Source organism: Erinaceus europaeus, chromosome 7 (assembly GCF_950295315.1).
Source record: "Erinaceus europaeus chromosome 7, mEriEur2.1, whole genome shotgun sequence".
Lineage (NCBI taxonomy): Eukaryota > Metazoa > Chordata > Mammalia > Eulipotyphla > Erinaceidae > Erinaceus > Erinaceus europaeus.
The window spans coordinates 116,319,202-116,339,752 of NC_080168.1; the positions used below are offsets into that span (position 1 = coordinate 116,319,202).

Consider the following 20,551-nt stretch of genomic DNA (forward strand, 5'->3'; position numbering starts at 1 on the left):
CAGAGAGAAATGGAGAGAGGAGGGGAAGACAGAGAAGGGGAGAGAAAGATAGACACCTGCAGACCTGCTTTACCGCCTGTGAAGCGACTCCCCTGAAGGTGGGGAGCCGGGGGCTCGAACCGGGATCCTTACACCAGTCCCTGCGCTTTGCGCCACATGCGCTTAACCCACTGCACCACCGCCCGACCCCCGAGAAAAGAAATTTTATGTGGGAATAAAGGGCTCATTTTAAAGGGCCAGTAGATGGTTCCAAATTGATTTAGGCTGGATATTTGGTTTAGTTTTTCATATTTAGTCTTAGAGTAGGCCTAGTTAGAATCCTACTTTTTATTTCTAACATTCAGCCGAGAAAGTTCCACCTTGGGCTGGGTGATAATATAGCAGTTTGTATAGTAGACTTTCATGACCAAGGCTCAGAGACTCCAGGCTCAGTCCCTGCAGCAGTTCCATAAGATGGAACTCCGGTCAAAATAACAGTGCACAATGGTGAGGACTTGAGCTGGTGTGACAATGGTGTAAGGACACCCACTACAGGAAGATAAGAGACGATGACTGTGACAACTGTCCTGTAAATCATGATTTCCCTAATAAAATGAAAGGAATAGGGGGTTGGGAGGTAGCGCAGCGGGTTAAGTGCACATGGCGCAAAGCGCAAGGACCTGCAGGAGGATCCCGGTTCAAGCCCCCGGCTCCCCACTTGCAGGAGGGTCGCTTCACAGGCGGTGAAGCAGGTCTGTAGGTGTTTATCTTTCTCTCCCCCCTCTCAGTCTCCCTCCTCTCTCAATTTCTCTCTGTCCTATCCAGCAACAACAACAGCAATGATAACAATAATAATGATGACAACAAGGGCAACAAAGTGGTGGAAAAATGGCCTCCAGGAACAGTGGTTTCGTAGTGCAGGCACCCAGCCCCAGCAATAACCCTGGAGGCAAAATAAAATAAAATAAAATAAAATGAAAGGTATTAAGAACAAAAAAAGAAAAGAAAATTAAAGCAAATCCCATCCTATCTAGAGGAATATGAAGAATTTGTTATAGAGTTTAGTATTTTAAAATCTCTACTCTGTGTAGTAGAACCTGAACTGGAATCGGCATATTGCACCAAAGTAAAAGACTCTGGGGTGGTTGGAGGGGAGAGTACAGGTCCTAAAAGGATGACAGAGGACCTAGTGGGGGTTGTGTTGTTATATGGGAAACTGGGAAATGTTATGCATGAACAAACTGTTGTATTTACTGTCGAATGTAAAACATTAATCTCACAATAAAGAATCAAAAAAAAAATCTCTACTCTGTGCTAATGGCTCTTGCGCTCTCTCTGTAAGACGGGTTCCACCCAAGTTAATCACATCAGTAACCATACTGGTAGACTAATACAGATAGGATGAGAGGTGAGTCTGCTTCTGGAAGGCGGAGATAATCTGGGTTAGTACTACTGGGGTCATAAACAACTCAGGAGCATCAAAAGGCCTCAGGTATGCCGAGGGCTCCTGCAGTGGAGAGAATGGTCACACACTTGGGGTTTGTGTGCATGGACGGCCGATCTCACTCACCTCCGTCTTCTCTTCTGCTCTTCTCTGGATATTGTGCTTCTCCTCTTCCTCCTCTGTCCATCAGTGGTGTAGATGGTCAGAGCTGATGGGTAGCTAGCAGCAAAGTAATTTTTCAGCACATGTATTTAAAGACTTGGAGAAGCAGGAGGACCACCGGTCTATCTACTCTGATGGACCCTCCTCATTTCTCTCTGTAGTGGGAACCTCTTAGCTCCTCACATAAATGTAGCTTTCACGGCTGGTATGCTCTCTCAGTATCAACGAGCATAAAAAAAGAGTTGCTTAGTAAATGGTTAAGAACAGCTGTGGCCAAGCACCTAAGGAGAGAAACATCCATGGTGGTTTTAGTGTTTGGAAATTAGCCTGTAACATCGGGAAGACATGCCAAGAAAGCTTGAGATAAAAACCATTGTCTGAGATAGCTAGACATAGAAGGACTGATTAGGAAATAAAACAATAAACATTGTAAGTCACCAGACAGGATAAGGGTACCCTTTGGAGAAATTATAGATATCCGAAATGGCTTTTTTTTTTTTTTCTGGTACAAAACTCATCTTTTAACTCTAGTTTTAAGGCATTTTTGTTCAGGTGATCACTAATCACAGGGCAACTAATACTTCTATGGTCCAGTTTAAGAACGTGTTCTGCTATTTACAAGTCTCTAAGATTGAAGAAAAACTATTCTGCTCAAGTGAAGCTTAAGAACACTTACTGTTTGTAGTCTACATTGGTTGTGTCTCTCCCACTTACTAAATAAAATGGGTAGCACTCAAGTTGTGCAGTCAATGTTTTACCCCTGAGTTATACCTCCCCCAACATTCTAATTCTGAAAGGAGACAAAGAAATTTCTCTTATGTCCACCAGACACGATCACAGACACATCTCTTTGTTCAGATACCTCTGTGAGTTTCTTGACAGTATGAAGAATATCACTGAGCAAATATTTCTCAGATATAGCCTCTCAGAAAGGATGTCAGCTAGGTGGTGTAGCTCATGGAACTTACCAGATCAGGAAAGATGTATTCCCTGAGGCCATAATCTGAAATTAAAGTTGAATTCATTAAATTGAAGAGTGAAGTTTATGGAAGTCCCAGGGGATTCTCACCCAGCCAGATACAGATATGTAGTGGGACTTTAGGGTTGAAACTTTATTGAAATCCTGTGGGTTTTGAGAGTAGGCAAGATGGGAATGCTTTTTTTTTTTTTGTCACTTATGGGAAGGGTACCTTACTGGGATATTATTAAGGAAGTTATTATTGAGAACTAATTCACCTTATAGCTTACTTTCACATATTCACAAGGAACGGTATCTTTAACACATCTGCAATGAACATTCAGATAATTAAATCTGTGAAAAAGTCAGAAACATAATTGCAATTGTCCAATTTTGTGTGACTATATCTGTGAAATTTCATTCTACACAACAGTGATGCACAGGGCACTGTCCAGACTATCGCAATCACAAGTTTTCAGGTTCACCTTCTCCTGAGAGGTTCCCTCATCTTTGGGGATGAGTCGTTGGATCATAAATTACATTTAATCTCTTATATGTATTTTGTTGTCATTGACATTGCTTCATCACTCCAGGATGACTTTTTTTTTTTTTTTTTTTTACATAGAGTTAAAGAGGGACGGGTGGAGGGGCAGAATGGGGAAAGGAGAGAGGAAAGAGGGAGAGAGAGAGAGTGAAAGAGATCACAGCACTGAAAATTACTCTATGCAGTGGGAACTAGATCTTCCTATGTTTACAGCTTTTCAAAATGGCAAAGAACAAGGAATCAACCTAAATGCCTATCAAAAGATGATGGGACAAAGAGGCTCTGGGATATATACTCAGTGGATATATATACTCAATCATTGAATAATTTTACTCATACGTGGAATATAAATAACTAAAATGAACTTCCAATAATATTTATAATAGTAATAACGAAAATAATGACAAAACTAATTTTTCGACTTGTGTGAAAACCATGGTGACTTTCAGGGGAACAGGAAGAAGTGATGGGTGAATATAAAGGGGGACTTTTGGTGTAATGGTACTCAACTTTGATGCTAGGTGTAGTGAGTCTTGTAAACATACAAGTAGGTGTGAAAATTATGTAGTATGGTCCTAACAATAGTTAGGACTGATTAAATGAAAATTTATCCCATCAGTCAAATAACTAAATGTATCAAATACACATGAAGAATTAAAACATTACTATCATTAAGTGTCACTGAACCTTTGCCAAAGGAAGTGAAAGCCTGGGTGACCAGGGAAAACAGAAATGATTACAACTGCTTCTTGGCAGATGTGCTGAACCAAAATTTACTAGGCTGTTTACAACATCAAAAACAAGGGCCAGTTAGAGGACATGGGGCCAATTAGCCATGAGCTAGTTAGAAAAAAATACATGAACCTCTGCAGAGCCATTTGGGCTAAAAGAGTCATATAGGAAAATAGCACCGATGTTGTAACTCAGGACTCAGAAATTGTTTAGAAGGCAATTGGATGAGGAAAATGCTTCATGGAGAGGAGACAGATAAAGAATATGTGAGAAGAAAGTCTATGAAAAGATGGGCAGACTGAGGAAGAATGTGAAAAAAAAAGTTAGCAAAGACAAGGAGAAGAAAAGACAGAATTGGAATAATACAGAGCCAGGAAAAGAGAAGACTGCAGTATGGGTCAGAAGAATGGAGGGACACCTTCAGGTGGTGAAAACTAGGTCATGTAGATATGTACTGGTGACCTCTGGTGGTTGGAGGGTTTCACAGCAATGATAAACACTGAATGGGTGGTTAAGAGCAAAATGATCCACATGCATGGTCATCTAAGTTTTGACAAGGGGGTCCACATTACTAAGTGGAGAAAGAAGCATCTCTTCAACAAATGGTGCTGGGAAAAATTGGGCTGAAACATTCCAAAGAATGAAACTGAATGACTTCATTTCACCACACACAAAAGTAAACTCCAAGTGGATCAAAGACTTGGATATTAGAACAAAAACTATCGTGGAGGGTAGATAGCATAATGGTTATGCAAACAAACTCTCATGCCTGAGACTCCAACGTCCCAGGTTCAATCCCCCGCACCACCATAAGCCAGAACTGAATAGTGTTCTGGTAAAAAAAAAAAAATCAGCTCCAGAACAAAAACTATCTAATACTTAGAGGAAAATATTGGCAGAACTCTTTTCCTTCTAAAGTTCATAGACATCTTCAGGGATACAAACCCAATTGCAAGGAGAACTGAGACTAAACCAATGGGACTACATCAAATTGAAAAGCTTCTGCACAGCCAGAGTAACCATTACCCAAACAAGGGTGGTGGGTGAATCGTGTAACAAACTATTAATAACATAAAAGAGAGAAAGAAAGAAAGAAAGAAAGAAAGAAAGAAAGAAAGAAAGGGAGGAAGAAACCACCACCCAAAGAGACTCTGCAGAACGGAGATCTTTACATGCCATACGTCAGACAAAAGACTAATAGCCAAAATATATAACAAGCTCACCCAACTCAGCAACAGAAGACAAATGCCCCCAACCAAAAATGGGGAGAGGATATGAACAGAATATTCACCAAAGAAGAGATCCAAAAAGCTCCAAGTCATTGTCAGAGAAATGTAAATAAAGACAATAATGAGATACCATGTCACCCCTGTGAGACTATCACACATCAAAAACAACAGCAGCAACAAATGCTGAAGAGGCTGAGGGGCAAAGGAACCATCCTGCACTGCTGGTGGGAATGTCAATTTTTCAACCCTTGTGGAGAGCAATCTGGAGAAGTCCTAGAAGGCTAGAAATGTACCTACCCTATGACTCAGTAGTTTTTCACCTGAGAATATATCTTAAGGAACCAAACACACCCATCCATAAAATATCTATATATCTATATTGTAGCAGTACAATTTAAAAAATTCACTAGAGATATAATAGTGATTAACAAGATAGTAAGATAACAGGAGTAAAATTCAACACAGTTCCCACCACCAGAGTTCCATGTCACATTCCCTCCATCGGAAGCTTCCCTACTCTTTCATCTGACAGTATGGACCAAAACTCTTTATAGGGTGCGGAAAGTGGAAGGTCTGGCTTCTGCAATTGCTTCTTCATTGGATATGGACATTGGCATGTCGATTCATAACCTAGCCTGTTTCTGTTTTTCCCTAGTTGGGTAGGGCTCTGGAGAGGTGAGGTTAACATATTGGTGAGGTTGTCTGCCCAGGAAAGTTAGGGTGGCGTCATGGTAGCGTCTGCAACCTGGTGGCTGAAAGGCAGTAAGTAATGTAGTGGCACAAATTTTTCAATAGACAGGAATCCAAAGGTAAGACTAGAGCAGATGAAACTAGGGGTCTCCATGTGGGAAGAAGCTAGGAAGTCTATGTTATGTAGACTTCAAGGGGCTCATGACTTTACTAGTTTTTGCTTTTGCCTGGCATCTAATATGCAGGTGGACCCAAGTTATTGTCTGGGGAGATGGTGTCATAGTTGGAAAAAGGACTAGAAAGCTGCATCAGGGAAGAGAGTAGCTCCCAAATATTGGGAGAGTATATAAATATTGTTAACTGTTAACCCCACCGGTTTGATCTGGGGCCCATAGTCAGCACAAGAGTCTGTGTGACCTTTGTATCCCTGTAGGTCTGAGCTCACATTCTGTGGTCACGTCTAGAAACATTCCAGGCTGCACTTGGGGTCCCATATCTGTAATATCTATTTATATTTAACACAGGAGCCTGTGTAACCTCTGTCCCCGTTAGTCTGAGTTCACAGTCCGTGGTCACATCTAGGAATATCCTAGGCTGCAATAATTTTTTTCTTCCTCTCTTCCTCCCTTCCTTCCTTCCTTCCTTCCTTCCTTCCTTCCTTCCTTCCTTTCTTTCTTCCTTCCTTTTTTTTTTTCTCACCTTGAGGGCTATTGCTGGGGCTTAGTGTTGTCATTACAAATCCACTGCTCCTGGCAGCCATTTTTTTTTCAATTTTATTGGATAGGACAGAGAAATTGAGAAGGGAGGGGAATATAGAGATGGGGAGAGAAAGGTAGACACCTGCAGACCTGCTTCACTGCATGTGACATGATCCCCCCTGAAGATGGAGAGCCAGGGGCTCGAACCCAGATCCTTGTGCATTGTATTATGTGCATTCAACCAGGTGCACCACCTTCTGGCCCCCGGCTGCACTCATTTCAGGGCCAGTCTTCCTCAAGTGGCAGGGTAGGGTGACCCAGGCTCTGTTCCGAGAGTGGGGCAGCCCCTATCAGTGCTGCTCTATAGTGAGGGTAAAGTTTTGGAGAGGTCCATAAGAAGGCTTATAAGGATGATCCTGATGGAGATGACCAGTGACAGTGGAGAGAAGGATCTGTTAGAGGTCTAGGCCCCTATTTATGTGGGAACCCAAGGATTCCCTGACTAGATCCCCAGATGATGGGGTGCCCTGGTAGTAACAAAAAAGGTCATCATTAAAGCATGCCAGCATCTTGTCCCTATCCAGCTTTTGTAGTCCTTAGTTGATCTGACGTGGTGAGACTTAAAGTGATTGAGGGCAGTGAAGTAGTGGTTAGGAGAGGAGGGTGTCTAAGCCTAACGAGTAAATATTTGATGAGGTGCTTTATGGTGTCTTCTATAGGTCTTTCTACTTGCTAGCTGAACTTATGGAGTCTAAGTCTAAGTCTATAAACTTCAGGCACTTTTACTTTGAAATACATTTTCCCCTAACTCTGATACATGTACACATATACCCTATCCATTAGGTCTTGGTCTATATCGAGATTCTGTAACTGTGTTAGGGAATTCACCACTTGAAACGGAAGTAGGAAGTTCCATGTGTTAAGAAAGTTTTCACCAGATTATTGGAGCTGAATCTACTGTCTCCACCCCATCTTGGATGGAGCTTGAAGGGATAAGTGAGATAAAACAGAAAGAGAAATATAAGTGTGGGATGATCCCACTCATTAATAGAAGTTGAGAGAGAACAGAAAGGGAAACACAGAGCAGAATTTGGACTGGGGGTGTGAAGGGTAGATTTTCAGCTCCACTGTAGGAGGGACATAGGTCTTTAGTGGTGGGAATGGTGTTATCTATACTCCTACTAACTTACTGTCTTATAAATCACTATTTATTCAGTATGACACAGGGAAATAGATTGAATTTCTCAAACTCTTTAAATGCATAGATTTCAGGTCCAAGTGTCTATTCTTCTAGTCTAAACACTTGATGTTTCAAGTTGCAAAGTGTTTGAATTCGGACACTGGGCTTAAATTGTTAAAGCATTTTGAATAATAACTTTTTTTTGAAATATCAAATCACCTATAATCTTAGACCAGGTAGATCAGAAGCAACCAGTCCTGTCAGTGTCTAAGATATAGTTATTTGTAAATAGCATTGTGACAAAATCATGGGAGGTCATGTATGGTACAGTAAATCCTTATAACCATGGGATTTCCAAAGTAAACAAAGCTCCCAAATAACCTAGTTATAAAATAATAATAATAATGATAATAATAGCTATTATTATTACTATCTGTTGCCTTCTTAAACTCCAAAACAGCAAAGTAACTTCCTCAATCTCTTTAAAAATCAGTATTTCTTGTGAGTCAGGTGGTAGTGCAGCGGGTTAAGTGCACATGGCACAAAGCGCAAGGACCAGCGTTTAGGATCCCAGTTCGAGCCCCCGGCTCTCCACCTGCAGGGGAGTTGCTTCACCGGTGGTGAAGCAGGTCTGCAGGTGTCTGTCTTTCTCTTCCCTTCTCTGTCTTTCCCTCTTCTCTCCATTTCTCTCTGTCGTATCCAACAGTGACGAAATCAGTAACTACAACAATAAAACAACAAGGGCAACAAAAGGGAATAAATAAATACATAAAAAACTAACTTTAAAAAATCAGTATTTCTCCCAGTCCTGGGACCTTTGCTTGTATTTTTTTTAAATTAATTAATTTATTTTCCCTTTTTTGCCCTTTTTTTATTGCTGTTGTAATTATTATTGTTGTTGTTGTCGTTGTTGGATATGACAGAGAGAAATGGAAAGAGGAGGGGAAGACAGAGAGGGGGGAGAGAAAGAAAGACACCTGCAGACCTGCTTCACCGCCTGTGAAGTGACTCCCCTACAGTTGGGGAGACAGGGGCTTGAACCAGGATACTATGCTTGTCCTTGCGCTTCGCGCCACCTACACTTAACCCACTGAGCTACCACTGTACTCCCTTTGCTTATATTTCTTCATGCTTCTCTTGATCCTCTACCCTGTGACACTGCTTCTGCTGACCTCAACTAAACCAGTGCAACCAGTGCCACCAGGCCATGTTTCACTTTGGACTGTATCCAGAGACACCATGCTGAGATGCCAGCCCTCCAGCTCCAATCAGCTGGCGAGAAATTGCTTGTGTGGTGCTGGTGCTCTTCAGTTCCATTCTGTCACTTCCTTATAGCAGTTTGCAAGCTGGCTTTCTATTCATAGTTTTGACTTATTTTCGGGGTGGCGGCGGGGTGGGGGGTGTCATTACAATTCTAACCAACTGTGAATTTGTCTCTCCCTGAGTTGTCAGAAAATTCACTATGCAGTTTTGCATAGCAAAACATAGATAAAGGGGGTGGGCGGTGGTGCACCCAGTTAAACGCACACAGTACTAAGCACAAGGACCCACTTAAGTGTCTGGCTTTGAGCCCTCTCCCCCTCCCCACTTGCAGCAGGGGACCCTTCACAAGCAGTAAAGCAGGTCTGCAGGTCGCTTTCTTTCTTTCTTCCTCTCTGTCTCCCCTCCTCTCTCAATTTCTCTGTCTGTCCTATCCAATAAAGTGAAAAAAAAAAAAAAAGATGGCTTCCAGGAGCAGTGGATTCCTAGTGCTGGCACTGAGCCCCAGCAGTAACCCTGGAGGCAAAAACAAAACAAAACAAAACAAAAAAAAACAAACAAGCAAAGCATAAAAAAATATGTCATGACTTTGCTGACTTCAACTCTCAATTTTTGCTTTATTATTTTTGTTGTGTTCTTGATACACTGGCCTCAGTACAGTTATGAAATCTATTAATGACAGTTTTTCTTGTTCTGAATTTGCCTACAATTCACCAAGTATTCTTTTATTGGGATTTTACACTACTTATCCTTTTTCAACCTTTTACTCTATGCAAAGTATATTGTAATGTGAAGACAACTTTTTAAGAGTTCAGGTTCACAATAAAATAAAACCCAAAGATTTCTCTTAAAATTCCCTCAAAACGTGCATAACCTTTCTGTTGAATTTAATGAACTTCCACTGATAAATCATAGTGACCTAAAATTCCTACTCTTTTTCTTTAAACATTTTATCATCTTTATTTATTTATTGGATAGAGACAACCAGAAATCAAGAGGGGAGGAAGAGGGAGAGAGGGAGAGAGACAGTGAGACACAGGCAACCCTGGTTCACCATTCGTAAAGCTTTCCCCCTGCGGGTGGGGACTGGGGGCTTGAACCTGGGTCCTTGCACATTGTAACATGTGTGCTCAACCAGGTGAGCCACCCCCCTGGGCCCCCTACTCTTTTTCTTAATGAAACAGAAAGAGAGCTGAGCATCACTTCAGCTGTAGTGACTGGACTTGGAGCTCATGCCTGCAGGTCCAATGTTGTGCTCTTCATTTTCTTGACCACAAAACAATGGTTCTTTTTTATTTGTGTATTTTATTGAGAAAATGTTGTTTTGTAACAAGATTTATGTTCTTAACACATATTTATTATTTTATGTTACATTTTTAAACTTCTGATTCACCACAGGTCGGCAATAGTGCAGTGTTTCAGTCACGTAGTGTTACTGCACCTATGTATGTAGGACTCAAGACAGCTCTCATCAAAACTCCGGTGATGTCACACCAAGCACACTCCTCTCCATGTACCTCTCTTCTCTTTACTTACCCCAGATTTCACATCATTTTTTTTTTACAGTTCTAAATGGCACTGCTGTTGCTACAGTTTTATGTGATATCTATGTATATCCGCCATGTGAGTGAAACCATCAGTCATTTTCTTTACTGTTTCACTTAGCATAGTGCACAGAGCCCCATACTTTTGTCCCTAAAGCTAGTGTTCTAATCACTGAGAAGCACTATGTTGAATACTTATACCATAGCTTCCTTTATCCAGTTGGCTATCAATTAACCTGTAGGCATATTTTTACTATTTTGTACATTTTAAAAGCTTTTGTTCAGAAAAATTTAGACTAACATAGACTTGGCAAAAATAGTAGTTTCTACGTACCTTCATCTAACTTGTCTACACGACACTGCCTTATAGATCATAGTGCAGTTACCCAAATCAGAAAAAGACATAACTACAATCAAATTAAGCTATTTCTGATTTCACCATTTTTCACACACACACACACACACACACACACACACACACACACACACACACACACACACACACACACACACACATTTTTAGGGGATTAGTTTCAAATTATATTACATACTTATCAGAATGGCAAGCATTTAAAAATATGCAATACTAAGTGTAAGTTACATTGTGGCTGGCATGCAGTAGCTGAATTGCAAGTATGTTACTGAAAATGTTATGCCCTTTGTGAAAATGGTTGGATACATTTTTGTTTAATTACCAACATTTACCATATACCAAAGCTAGTGGAAACTTAATCCTGTACATGGATGGTCATAGCAGTTTTATTGACGTAGTCAGGAAGAAGTCAGTTACTCTTGATGTCGTAATACCTAAACCAGCACTAAACCAGCCACAGAGCAAAATAACAATCAGAACTCAAAGGAGACATCTTATTCTTACGCTGGTCCTTGTGCTTTGTGCCATGTGCGCTAAACCCTCTGTGCTACTGCCCAACCTTACATCTTATTCTTCATATGGGCCTCTTGATCAAATACCTAGCTCTGTGAATTCCAGTTGTTGATTTTCACAGTCTTTGTTGCTGTGGTTATGGGCTTCACTGCTCCAGGCTGACTTTTTTGATAAATTGAGACATGAGACAGAGAGAGGGAGACACAAAGATACACAACAACATCAAATCTTCATTCTGTGTCATAGTGCTCCCATGTGGTGAGCCAGGTGCTTGGACCCAGGTCTCATGAATGTGAATGTGCGTCCTTCAGGAGAGATGTCTCACTGACCCGAGCTCTGCAGTTAGTAAGAAGCAGTTCTGCCTTGAGTGCATGAAGCAATCAGAGAGCTCTTCTATTCTCAGCTCGTCAGATACCTTGCTGTGGCCATGAATTCTCCATCACTCTGTCTGCACATGGCTACCCGAAATATCAGAGATACTTTCTGAAGGTCCTTCTGACGGCTGCTTTCACCTCATCGTTCTTCAAGCTGTAGATGAGGGGATTCACTAGGGGAGTGATCACACTGTACTGTACAGAGGTGATCATCTCCAGTGGGGACCCAGAGGCTGGCAGGAAGTAGCGAAGGAAAGCTGAGCCGTAAAAGAGGAGTACCGCAGTGAGGTGGGAGGAGCAGGTGGAGAAGGCCTTGCTTCTGCCCGAAGAGGAGCTGATACCCAGGATGGCAGAGATGATGAGAGTGTAGGAAAACACTATGAGAACACAGGTCACAAACCCGTGCAGGAGGCCAGAACACAGCAGAACTGTCAAGTTGATGGTGACCTCAGAGCAGGACAGAAGGAAGAGAGAGGGCAGCTCACAGCTGTAGTGTGGGATAGACTGATCCTTACAGAAGTCCAATCTCAAGGCTAGTAGGATATTAACAAGTGCATCGAGAATCCCCAGCCCCCAGGAGCCCCATGCCAGCCCTTGACAATGAGTGCTGGTCATCTTCTGGCCATAGAGCAGAGGGTGACAGATGGCGACATAGCGGTCATAGGCCATCGCTGACAGAAGGGAGGCTTCGGTGCCCCCAGTTTCAAACACAAAGAAGACCTGAGCCAGGCAGCCCTTGACGGAGATGGTTTTCCTCTGAGACAGGAGATTCTGTAGCATCTTGGGCACTGTGGCAGAAGAGAAACAGAGATCCAGGAAAGAGAGGTGACTCAGGAAGAAGTACATGGGTGTGTGCAGACGGCCATCGGAGCAGATCACCAGCAGCAGCACCAGGTTGCCCAGCAGTGTCTGGAGGTAAATCATCAGGAACAAGACAAAGAGCAGAGGCTGGATATTGGGATCAGATGACAGTCCCAGCAGGGTAAACTCAGTGATCACGCTGTGATTTCTAGAGGCCATTGGTCAATAGATCTTTGTTCCTTTCAAAGACGTGGCCCAAACCTGGAAGCAGCCCAGATATCCAACAACAGATGAGTAGCGGTGAAGCAGGTCTGCAGGTGTCTTTCCCCCTCTCTGTCTTCCCTCCTCTCTTGATTTCTCTTTGTCCTATCCAACAACAACGACAGCAATAACAACAAGGGCAACAAAAATAGGGCAAATGGCCTCCAGGAGCAGTAGATAATGTAGTGCAGGCACCGACTCTGGAGGCAAATAAATAAATAAATAAATATTGCTGGAAATGTTATTTCACCTTCTTCCTTGCAGTCTCTGCTTCTGTTCATAATCATAATCTCTGAAGCATGGCAGCATAATTTTTTTTTGCCTCCAGGGTTATTGCTGGGGCTCGGTGCTTGCACTATGAATCTACTACTCTTGGAGGCCATATTTTCCCCATTTTTTACTGGATAAGACAGAGGGAAATTGAGAGAGGAAAGGAAGTAGGGAGAGAGAAAGACACCTGACGACCTGCTTCACCACTTATGAAGCGAACCCCTTGCAGACCGGGAGCTGAGGGCTCGAACCGGCTCCTTGCACCGGTCTTTGTGCTTCTTACAATGTGCGCTTGACCCCGTGCGCTACTGCCGGACCCCAACCAGCATGATTCTAAAATTTTGTCCTCTATGCTTTTTTCCCTCCATTATACTTCTCTTTCATTCTTTACTTTTCATATTCAAAACAGCTTTTCAGTTCAACATCTTTCATTCGTATCTAGTATTAACCAAGCACAGTGTATTCATCTAATATATGTCCTACTCCTCCTCATTTTACCCTGACATTGGCTGAAGTTCAGTTACTAAAATTACATTGATTCAGTTACTACACTTACACTCTATTAAAGCAGAGCGCCCATAACGGAAACGGAAACAGCTCTGTGAGGAACAGCACAAGGATCTGTGGCTCAACGCTGACTCCTTCTTGCACATACTAGCTTGTTTCTCATTTATCTTGCAAAGTGAAAAACTAACAAGTGCTTTATATCTTCTGTAGTGACCCAGCTGGTGTTCATTGAGTGCTTAGATGAATGAACTGATAGTTGAAAACAGGTTTGGAGGGAGTCGGGTGGTAGTTAGTGGGTTAAGTGCAGGTGGCGTGAAGCCTAAGGATCCCAGTTCGAGCCCCCAGCTCCCCACCTGAGGGGAGTCGCTTCACAGGTGGTGAAGTAGATTTTGCAGGTGTCTGTCTTTCTCTCCCCCTTTCTCCCCATCTCTCTCTGCCTTATCCAACAACAACAACAACAACAACAATAATAACCACAACAAGGATAAAACAACAAGGGAAACAAAAGGAAAAAAAAAAAACCCTCCAGGAGCAGTGGATTCATGGTGCAGGCACCGAGCCCCAGCAATAACCCTGGAGGCAAAATCAAAACAAAACAACAACAGAAAACAAACAAACAAACAAACAAACAGTTGTGGAGACCAAGGAGGACTGAGCACACCTCTGCTCACAGATGGAAGCAATGTGTATGTAGATAGGCCAGAATGGAGGCTTCTAGTAGTCAGCGTAGGCACTTGTGTTCATCCTTATGTTCCCAGAGAAGAGGCACCTGAGGGAGATGGTGAAAGAATGCATGCCTGCACCGTGCACAAGGATCCAGGTTCAAGCCTTGGGTCCCTAGCTGAAGGGGAGATGCTTCATAGACAATGAAGCAGTGCTCTGTCTCTCTCCCTCTCCACCTCTCACTTTCCTCTCATTTTCTCACTGTTCTATCAAATAAAAGGAAAAAAAATGGCTGAAGGGGTGGTGGGGTTGTCGTGCAGGCATGAAGCCCCAGCAACAAGCCTGGTGGCAAATAAATACAAGTATGTCGGGGGAGGGGACCAGTTGTGGCACACCAGGTTAAGAGCACATAGTACGAAGTGCCAGGACCCAAGCAAGGATCCCGGTTCGAGCCCCCAGCTCCCCACCTGCAGAAGGGTTGCTTCACAGGTGGTGAAGCAGGTCTGCAGGTGTCTATCTTTCTCTTCCCCTCTCTGTCTTCCCCTCCTCTCTCCATTTCTCTCTGTTCTATTAAAAAAAATTTGAAAAAAATGACGCAGGAGTAGTGGATTTGTAGTGCAGGCACCGAGCCTCAGCAATAAACCTGAAGGCATAAATAAATAAATAAATAAATGTGTGAAGAGCAGTTTAATGTAACAGATATCAGATCTCCCAATCTGGAGTGGCTGTTAATGTTCTTCCCTTTTTCTTCACCATGGACCTGTGTGGAGCATGTGGTAGACGTCATAAAGACAGTTTATCAAGGTCTTATTTTGGGGACTGTACAGGAGAAAATCAAAGCACAGCCAAAGCACTGAGTTACCTGTTCTCAAAACAGATGTCTGAGCTTAGAGGCTATTAATTAATTAATTAATTAATTCATTCATTTATTTATTTTTTGTTTAAACGTGCACATTGCTCTTCTGTCATGGTTGCCTATGATCCTGTGTTCTAAACCTATGTGAGCACAGATGCACTTGCAAACTGAAAAGTATTCCATAGGGAAGTGCTTGACATATAGAGACTCAGCACTCATTATTTAAATGTGAATAGCTTTGGTTACTTCTTTTCATTATTTACTTTATAAGCTTTTCTGAATCTTCCAGCATCCCGAGCCAGGCTGACATTGTTCCCAGTGTGAAATCTCTGTTCCCAAAGCTCACGGTAATTTTGGAAAGAAAGAAACATGGGCATCTAAACACGAGATTCCACACAGAGGAAAGGCACTGGGTCAAGGATGCAGTGAATGGCAGAAGGGAATCAAGGCTCTTAGTGAAAGGGCAGCTGTACCATGAAGCCCCAGGAGTAGACAATAGGAACAGGAGGGAACCAGACCTGGAAAGACTAGGAAGAGAGAAAAAAAAATCAGAGAAATCCTAGTTAACCTACCGAATGTTGGACTTTTGTTAGTGGAGAACACATCTGCTTCTCTCTCCTACCACTGATGAACTTGTCTGAAGGCAGTAGTAGTTATTTTCTTGCAAAAAGTCACAAATAAACATGAAAATAGAGAACAAGTTCTTTACATTCTGGGAAGAAATCTTCATCTTGGAACAAGTCCCTTTTTCAGCACTGCAGCAGTGGGAGTCAGAATTCTCCTTGTTTGACCCCAGTAAGTGGCCCTTAAACACCCCCTTCTTCTATCTCTCACTCTACATACAGGTAGATGCCATACGACGACTATGTGAATGGGAGTAATTTTCAGTGCTAGTCATGGAGAGTACTCTCTCTCTTTTGAATGGCGTGTCTGACCAGTGGAGCCCGGAAGTCCTAGTAACTTATGCCCAATGAGCCTATTCCCTGAAGTCATTGTCTGAAGCCAGATTTCAACTCATTGTCATAGTTAACTGTCTAAGCCCCAGGGAAGTCTTTGACATGTGTGTCTATTAGATTTTATGGGAATACTGTATATGTGTATATATATATTTATATATGCACAATTATAAATACATCCGTCTCTTTGGTGAATGCTCCTGCATGGGTGATAATTGCTCTTTAAACAGGGGAAGACCTGGGAGAGTTCCCTCTGCTTGATGCTTAGTGGATGGACGCCTTAGATGTGATTTCACTTTTCCTTGTTACTTACCTGTGTCACATGAACTGCGTCTCTTTTTTTTTTAATTAAAAAAAATTTATTTATTGGATAGGGACATCCAGAAATCAATAGGGAAGGGGATGATAGAGAGGGAGATAGACAGAGAGACACGTGCAGCACTGCTTCACCACTCACAAAGCTTTCCCCCCTTCAGGTGGGGACCAGGGGCTCGAACCTGGGTCCTTGCGCATTATAATACATGCGCTCAACCAAGTGTGCCACCACCCGGCCCTTATGAACTGCATTTCTGAACACAGATCTGTTGATGATCAAATGTGTGTAGCCACTGAAATAGATTTTTGCCATGGATAACTTAGGGAGAAGTCTGTGAAGCCCCAAGCATTTGCGTCATGTCATAAGTAAAACTTTGTGGCATCCATACTCATGGTAATACTCCTTTTCAGGGGGCAGCTTTGTCTTGGTAAGGAATAGCCAAGTAAAAAGTGCAGCATTACTATCCTTCCCTTTTTTGGATCTCAGATCTGAAGTAGGGAGTCTGTCTGCCTTCAGTGCATTTTTCCGGGTCAATTTCAGCTCCACGGACTGAGAGTCTTGTCTCCGGCGTGGTCCCAGCCTGTGTGGTGCAGCCTAGGCTCTCCATTTGGTCTGCACAGTGACTCAAGAACATGAGTCTCCACGTTTTATTTTCCTGCCCCAGGGCCCCTGGCTGGGCTGGCAGTCCTGTTCTCTGTGTCACACATCCAGTCTGTGGCCTCCAGGTATTTCTTTCCTCCCTTCTTCCCTCTAGAGTAGTATGGCCCTGTCTCTTGCCCACTCTATTGTTTTTGAGGTACTAGGAGCACATTAGTTTTACCCAAATCCGTGGACTCTCAGTGCCTGTTTTTTTCCCCCTTCCTAGTTGTAGCTAGCTGCTCCTGGGATTAAAGCAAAGGATATCTCTCCGACTATCTTGGTGATCTCACTTACTTTTTAGCACAAGAACTTAGAAAACCATTCTAGTTCTGTAGTACATATAAGTGCCATATATTTCTCTATAAGCATTTTACATTTTCAGCTTCTTACTCATATTTTTGTACCCTTATTTTGGCTCTCTAATACACTGGCACATGTACTGCCAGGGATTGAACTTGGAACCTCATGCTTGAGAGTCCAATACTTTAACCACGGTGCCACCTCCCAGACCATGGCTCTCTATACTATGAAACACACTGGTAGAACCTGAAATGGAATTGGCGTATCGCACCAAAGTAAAAGACTCTGGGGTGGGTGAGTGGGTGGGTGGGGAGAATACAGGTCCATGAAAGATGATGAATGACATAGTGGGGGTTGTATTGTTAAATGGGAATCTGGGGAATGTTATGCATGTACAAACTATTGTATTTACTGTTGAATGTAAAGCATTAATTCCCCAATAAAGAAATAAATTATTTTTTAAAAAAAGAAACACACTGAGTTTCCTAGTAATACATTTATTTAATATTTTAACTATTTTCTTAATTAATTTTGGATAGAGACAGAGAGAAATTGAGAGGAAGATGGGAGAAGAAGAAGAAGCAGAAGAAGAGAGAGAGAGAGAGAGAGAGAGAGAGAGAGAGAGAGAACTTTTTCACCACTCGTGGACCGTGGCTTGAACCTGGGTCCTTGTGCGTTATAATGTGTGCATTCACCAGGTGTGCCACCACCCAGCTCCTAATAACGTGTTTATGACTCACTTCTTACTTATAAGATTGATTCCATTTGAACGTATTTGGGGGATCTTGCTAGAGACCTTTCTGTTGTTGATGTTTAGTTTATATAAGTTGTGTATCTAGTTAGAGGATGTGCTTTGCAGGGTGTCAACTTTCATATCTGTTAAACTTTCTCCATGCATGTAAACTTTTTGAGAGTGTTCTCTCTGTGGTGTTGGGGTAGTCCTCTCTAAATATCAGCTAGATCAATGCCTTTCATCTTCATCTTCCTCCTCCTCCTCTTCATCGTCATCATCTCTGGAGCCTGACTACTTCTGGATGACTTTTTCAGATAGATATAGATTGAGGTTGATATATAGAGAGATAGGGAGTCTGAGAGAGAGAGACATAGGTGGGGGAGGGAAGAGAGGAGAGAGAGAGAGGATGTGTGTGTGTGTAACAGAGACCACAACACTGAAGCTTCCTGCAATGAGCTTGAATCTGGGATGTGCACTTGGCAAAGCACACTGTACATGCAAGCTATTTGTCAAGCCAAGATCAGTTTCTTTTATTGTATTCTTCAGTTTTTCTGTACTTGTTTCCTGACACCATCTGCAAGTTGATTTTTTTACACCTGCATCACTGCTTCACCTCTTATGAAGCTTTCTCCCTATAGGAGGGGACCGCTAAGTAGGAATATACATGGGCCTGAGGGGAGATTGATAGGGTAAACAGTTAATTATGTCTATATATTCTCCCCAAGTTTGAGAGCTACTCTCCGCCCTAGTTAGTCGAACTTTCTAATTCTAGTCTCTACTCTGACTGTATCTATTCTATATCTGTACTGTAGTATCTTTACCCAGTTGTCTTTCATTGGGCATTTGCTTGAGTTCAAATTTTGCTTTTATTTATCTTCACTGCCTGTTATGTTGTCAAAGTACTTCTTTTAATTTTTATTATATTTATTTATTGGATAGAGACAGCCAGAAATAGAGAGTGTAGGGGGAGATAGAGAGGGTTAGAGAAAGAGAGACACCTGTAGCATTGCTTTACCACTTGCAAAGCTTTCCTCTTGCAACTGGGGACTAAGGGCTTGAACTTCGCACATGGTAACATGTATGCTCAACCAGGTGTGCCACCATCCATCCCCTCAAAGTATTTCTTTCTTTCTTTTTTTTTAAAATATTTATTTACTCTTTTTTGTTGCCCTTGTTGTTTTATTGTTGTAGATATTATTGCTGTTAGTGAGGTCATCATTGTTGGATAGGACAGAGAGAAATGGAGAGAGGAGGGGAAGACAGAGAGGGGGAGAGAAAGACACCTGCAGACCTGCTTCACCGCCTGCGAAGCGACTCCCCTGCAGGTGGGGAGCCAGGGGCTCAAACCTGGATCCTTACACCGGTCCTTGTGCTTTGCGCCAACTGCGCTTTAACCCGCTGCGCTACCGCCTGATTCCCCAAAGTATTTCTTAAAGTAGTATTCTTCTAACCATTACAGAAGCCAGACCTTCCACCTTCTGCAGCCCATAAAGAATTTGGTCCAGTGCACATGGCACAAGGCGCAAAGCGAAAAGACCAGCGGAAGGATCCCAGTTTGAGCCCCCGGCTCCCCACCTGCAGGGGAGTCTCTTCACAAGCGGTGAAGTAGGTCTGCAGGTGTCTATCTTTCTCTCCCCCTCCTCTCTCCATTCTCTCTGTCCTATCCAACAACAACGACATCAATAACAACAATAATAGTAACCGCAACAATGATAAAACAACAAGGGCAACAAAAGGGGAAAAAATGGCCCCCAGGAGCAGTGGATTCATAGTGCAGGCACCAAGCCCCAGCAATAACCCTGGAGGCAGAAAAAAAAAAAAGAATTTTGGTCCATATTCCAGAGGGATTAAGAATAAGGAAGTTTCCAATGGAGAGAATGAGACTCTGGTGGTGGTAATATGTGGAATTATACCCTTCTTATCTTACAATCTTGTTAATAATTGTTAAATCACTAATAAATTTTTTAAAAAAGATTTCACACAGGGTCAAGACAGTAGAGCAGAGAAACTGGAAGGAAAAATGACTAAATGAAAGGATATGTATAACATGAATGATGAAGACACAATAGGAAGAATAAAGAGAAACAAAATTAATTGGAAAGATTGAGGAAGGAAAGAGAAAAAATTTTTGTGTCTTTTTAAAAACTTTTAAAACCTTTTAAAAATACTTTATTTACTATTGCATAGAGGCAGATAGAGGAATTGAGAGGGGAAGGGGAGATAGAAAGGGAGAGAGACAGAGTGACACCTGCAGCCCTGCTTCACTGCTCATGAAGCTTTCTCTAGCAGGTGAGGACCAGGGGCTCAAACCCAAGTCTTTGTGCGTTGTAACATGTACACTTAACCAGGTGTGTCACTGCCTGGCCCCAGAAAAAGAAAATTTTAAGAAGAAAAAAGAAAAAAACCCACCTCACATTTAACTTACTCAGTGACTGTGTTTTGCTGTGTTTTGCTAATAACTAACACATCTATCTTATGCCAGATCAAAGAAAACCAGTTCTAAAAAGCTCCACAGAGACACACAACATTTTTTTCTTATAGAAAGTCTCAAATACACTAGAAGTAGAGG

At 42.3% G+C, this 20,551-nt stretch overlaps 1 protein-coding gene across 1 annotated transcript; it reads right to left on the reverse strand.

Annotated features, from left to right (window-relative positions):
• Positions 1-11,776: 11,776 nt before the first annotated feature.
• Positions 11,777-12,700, reverse strand: LOC103107437 (olfactory receptor 8S1-like). Its single transcript, XM_007516238.1, has one exon. It carries the CDS (start codon positions 12,698-12,700, stop codon positions 11,777-11,779), a length of 924 nt encoding a protein of 307 aa, XP_007516300.1.
• Between the last annotated feature and the right edge of the window lie 7,851 nt (positions 12,701-20,551).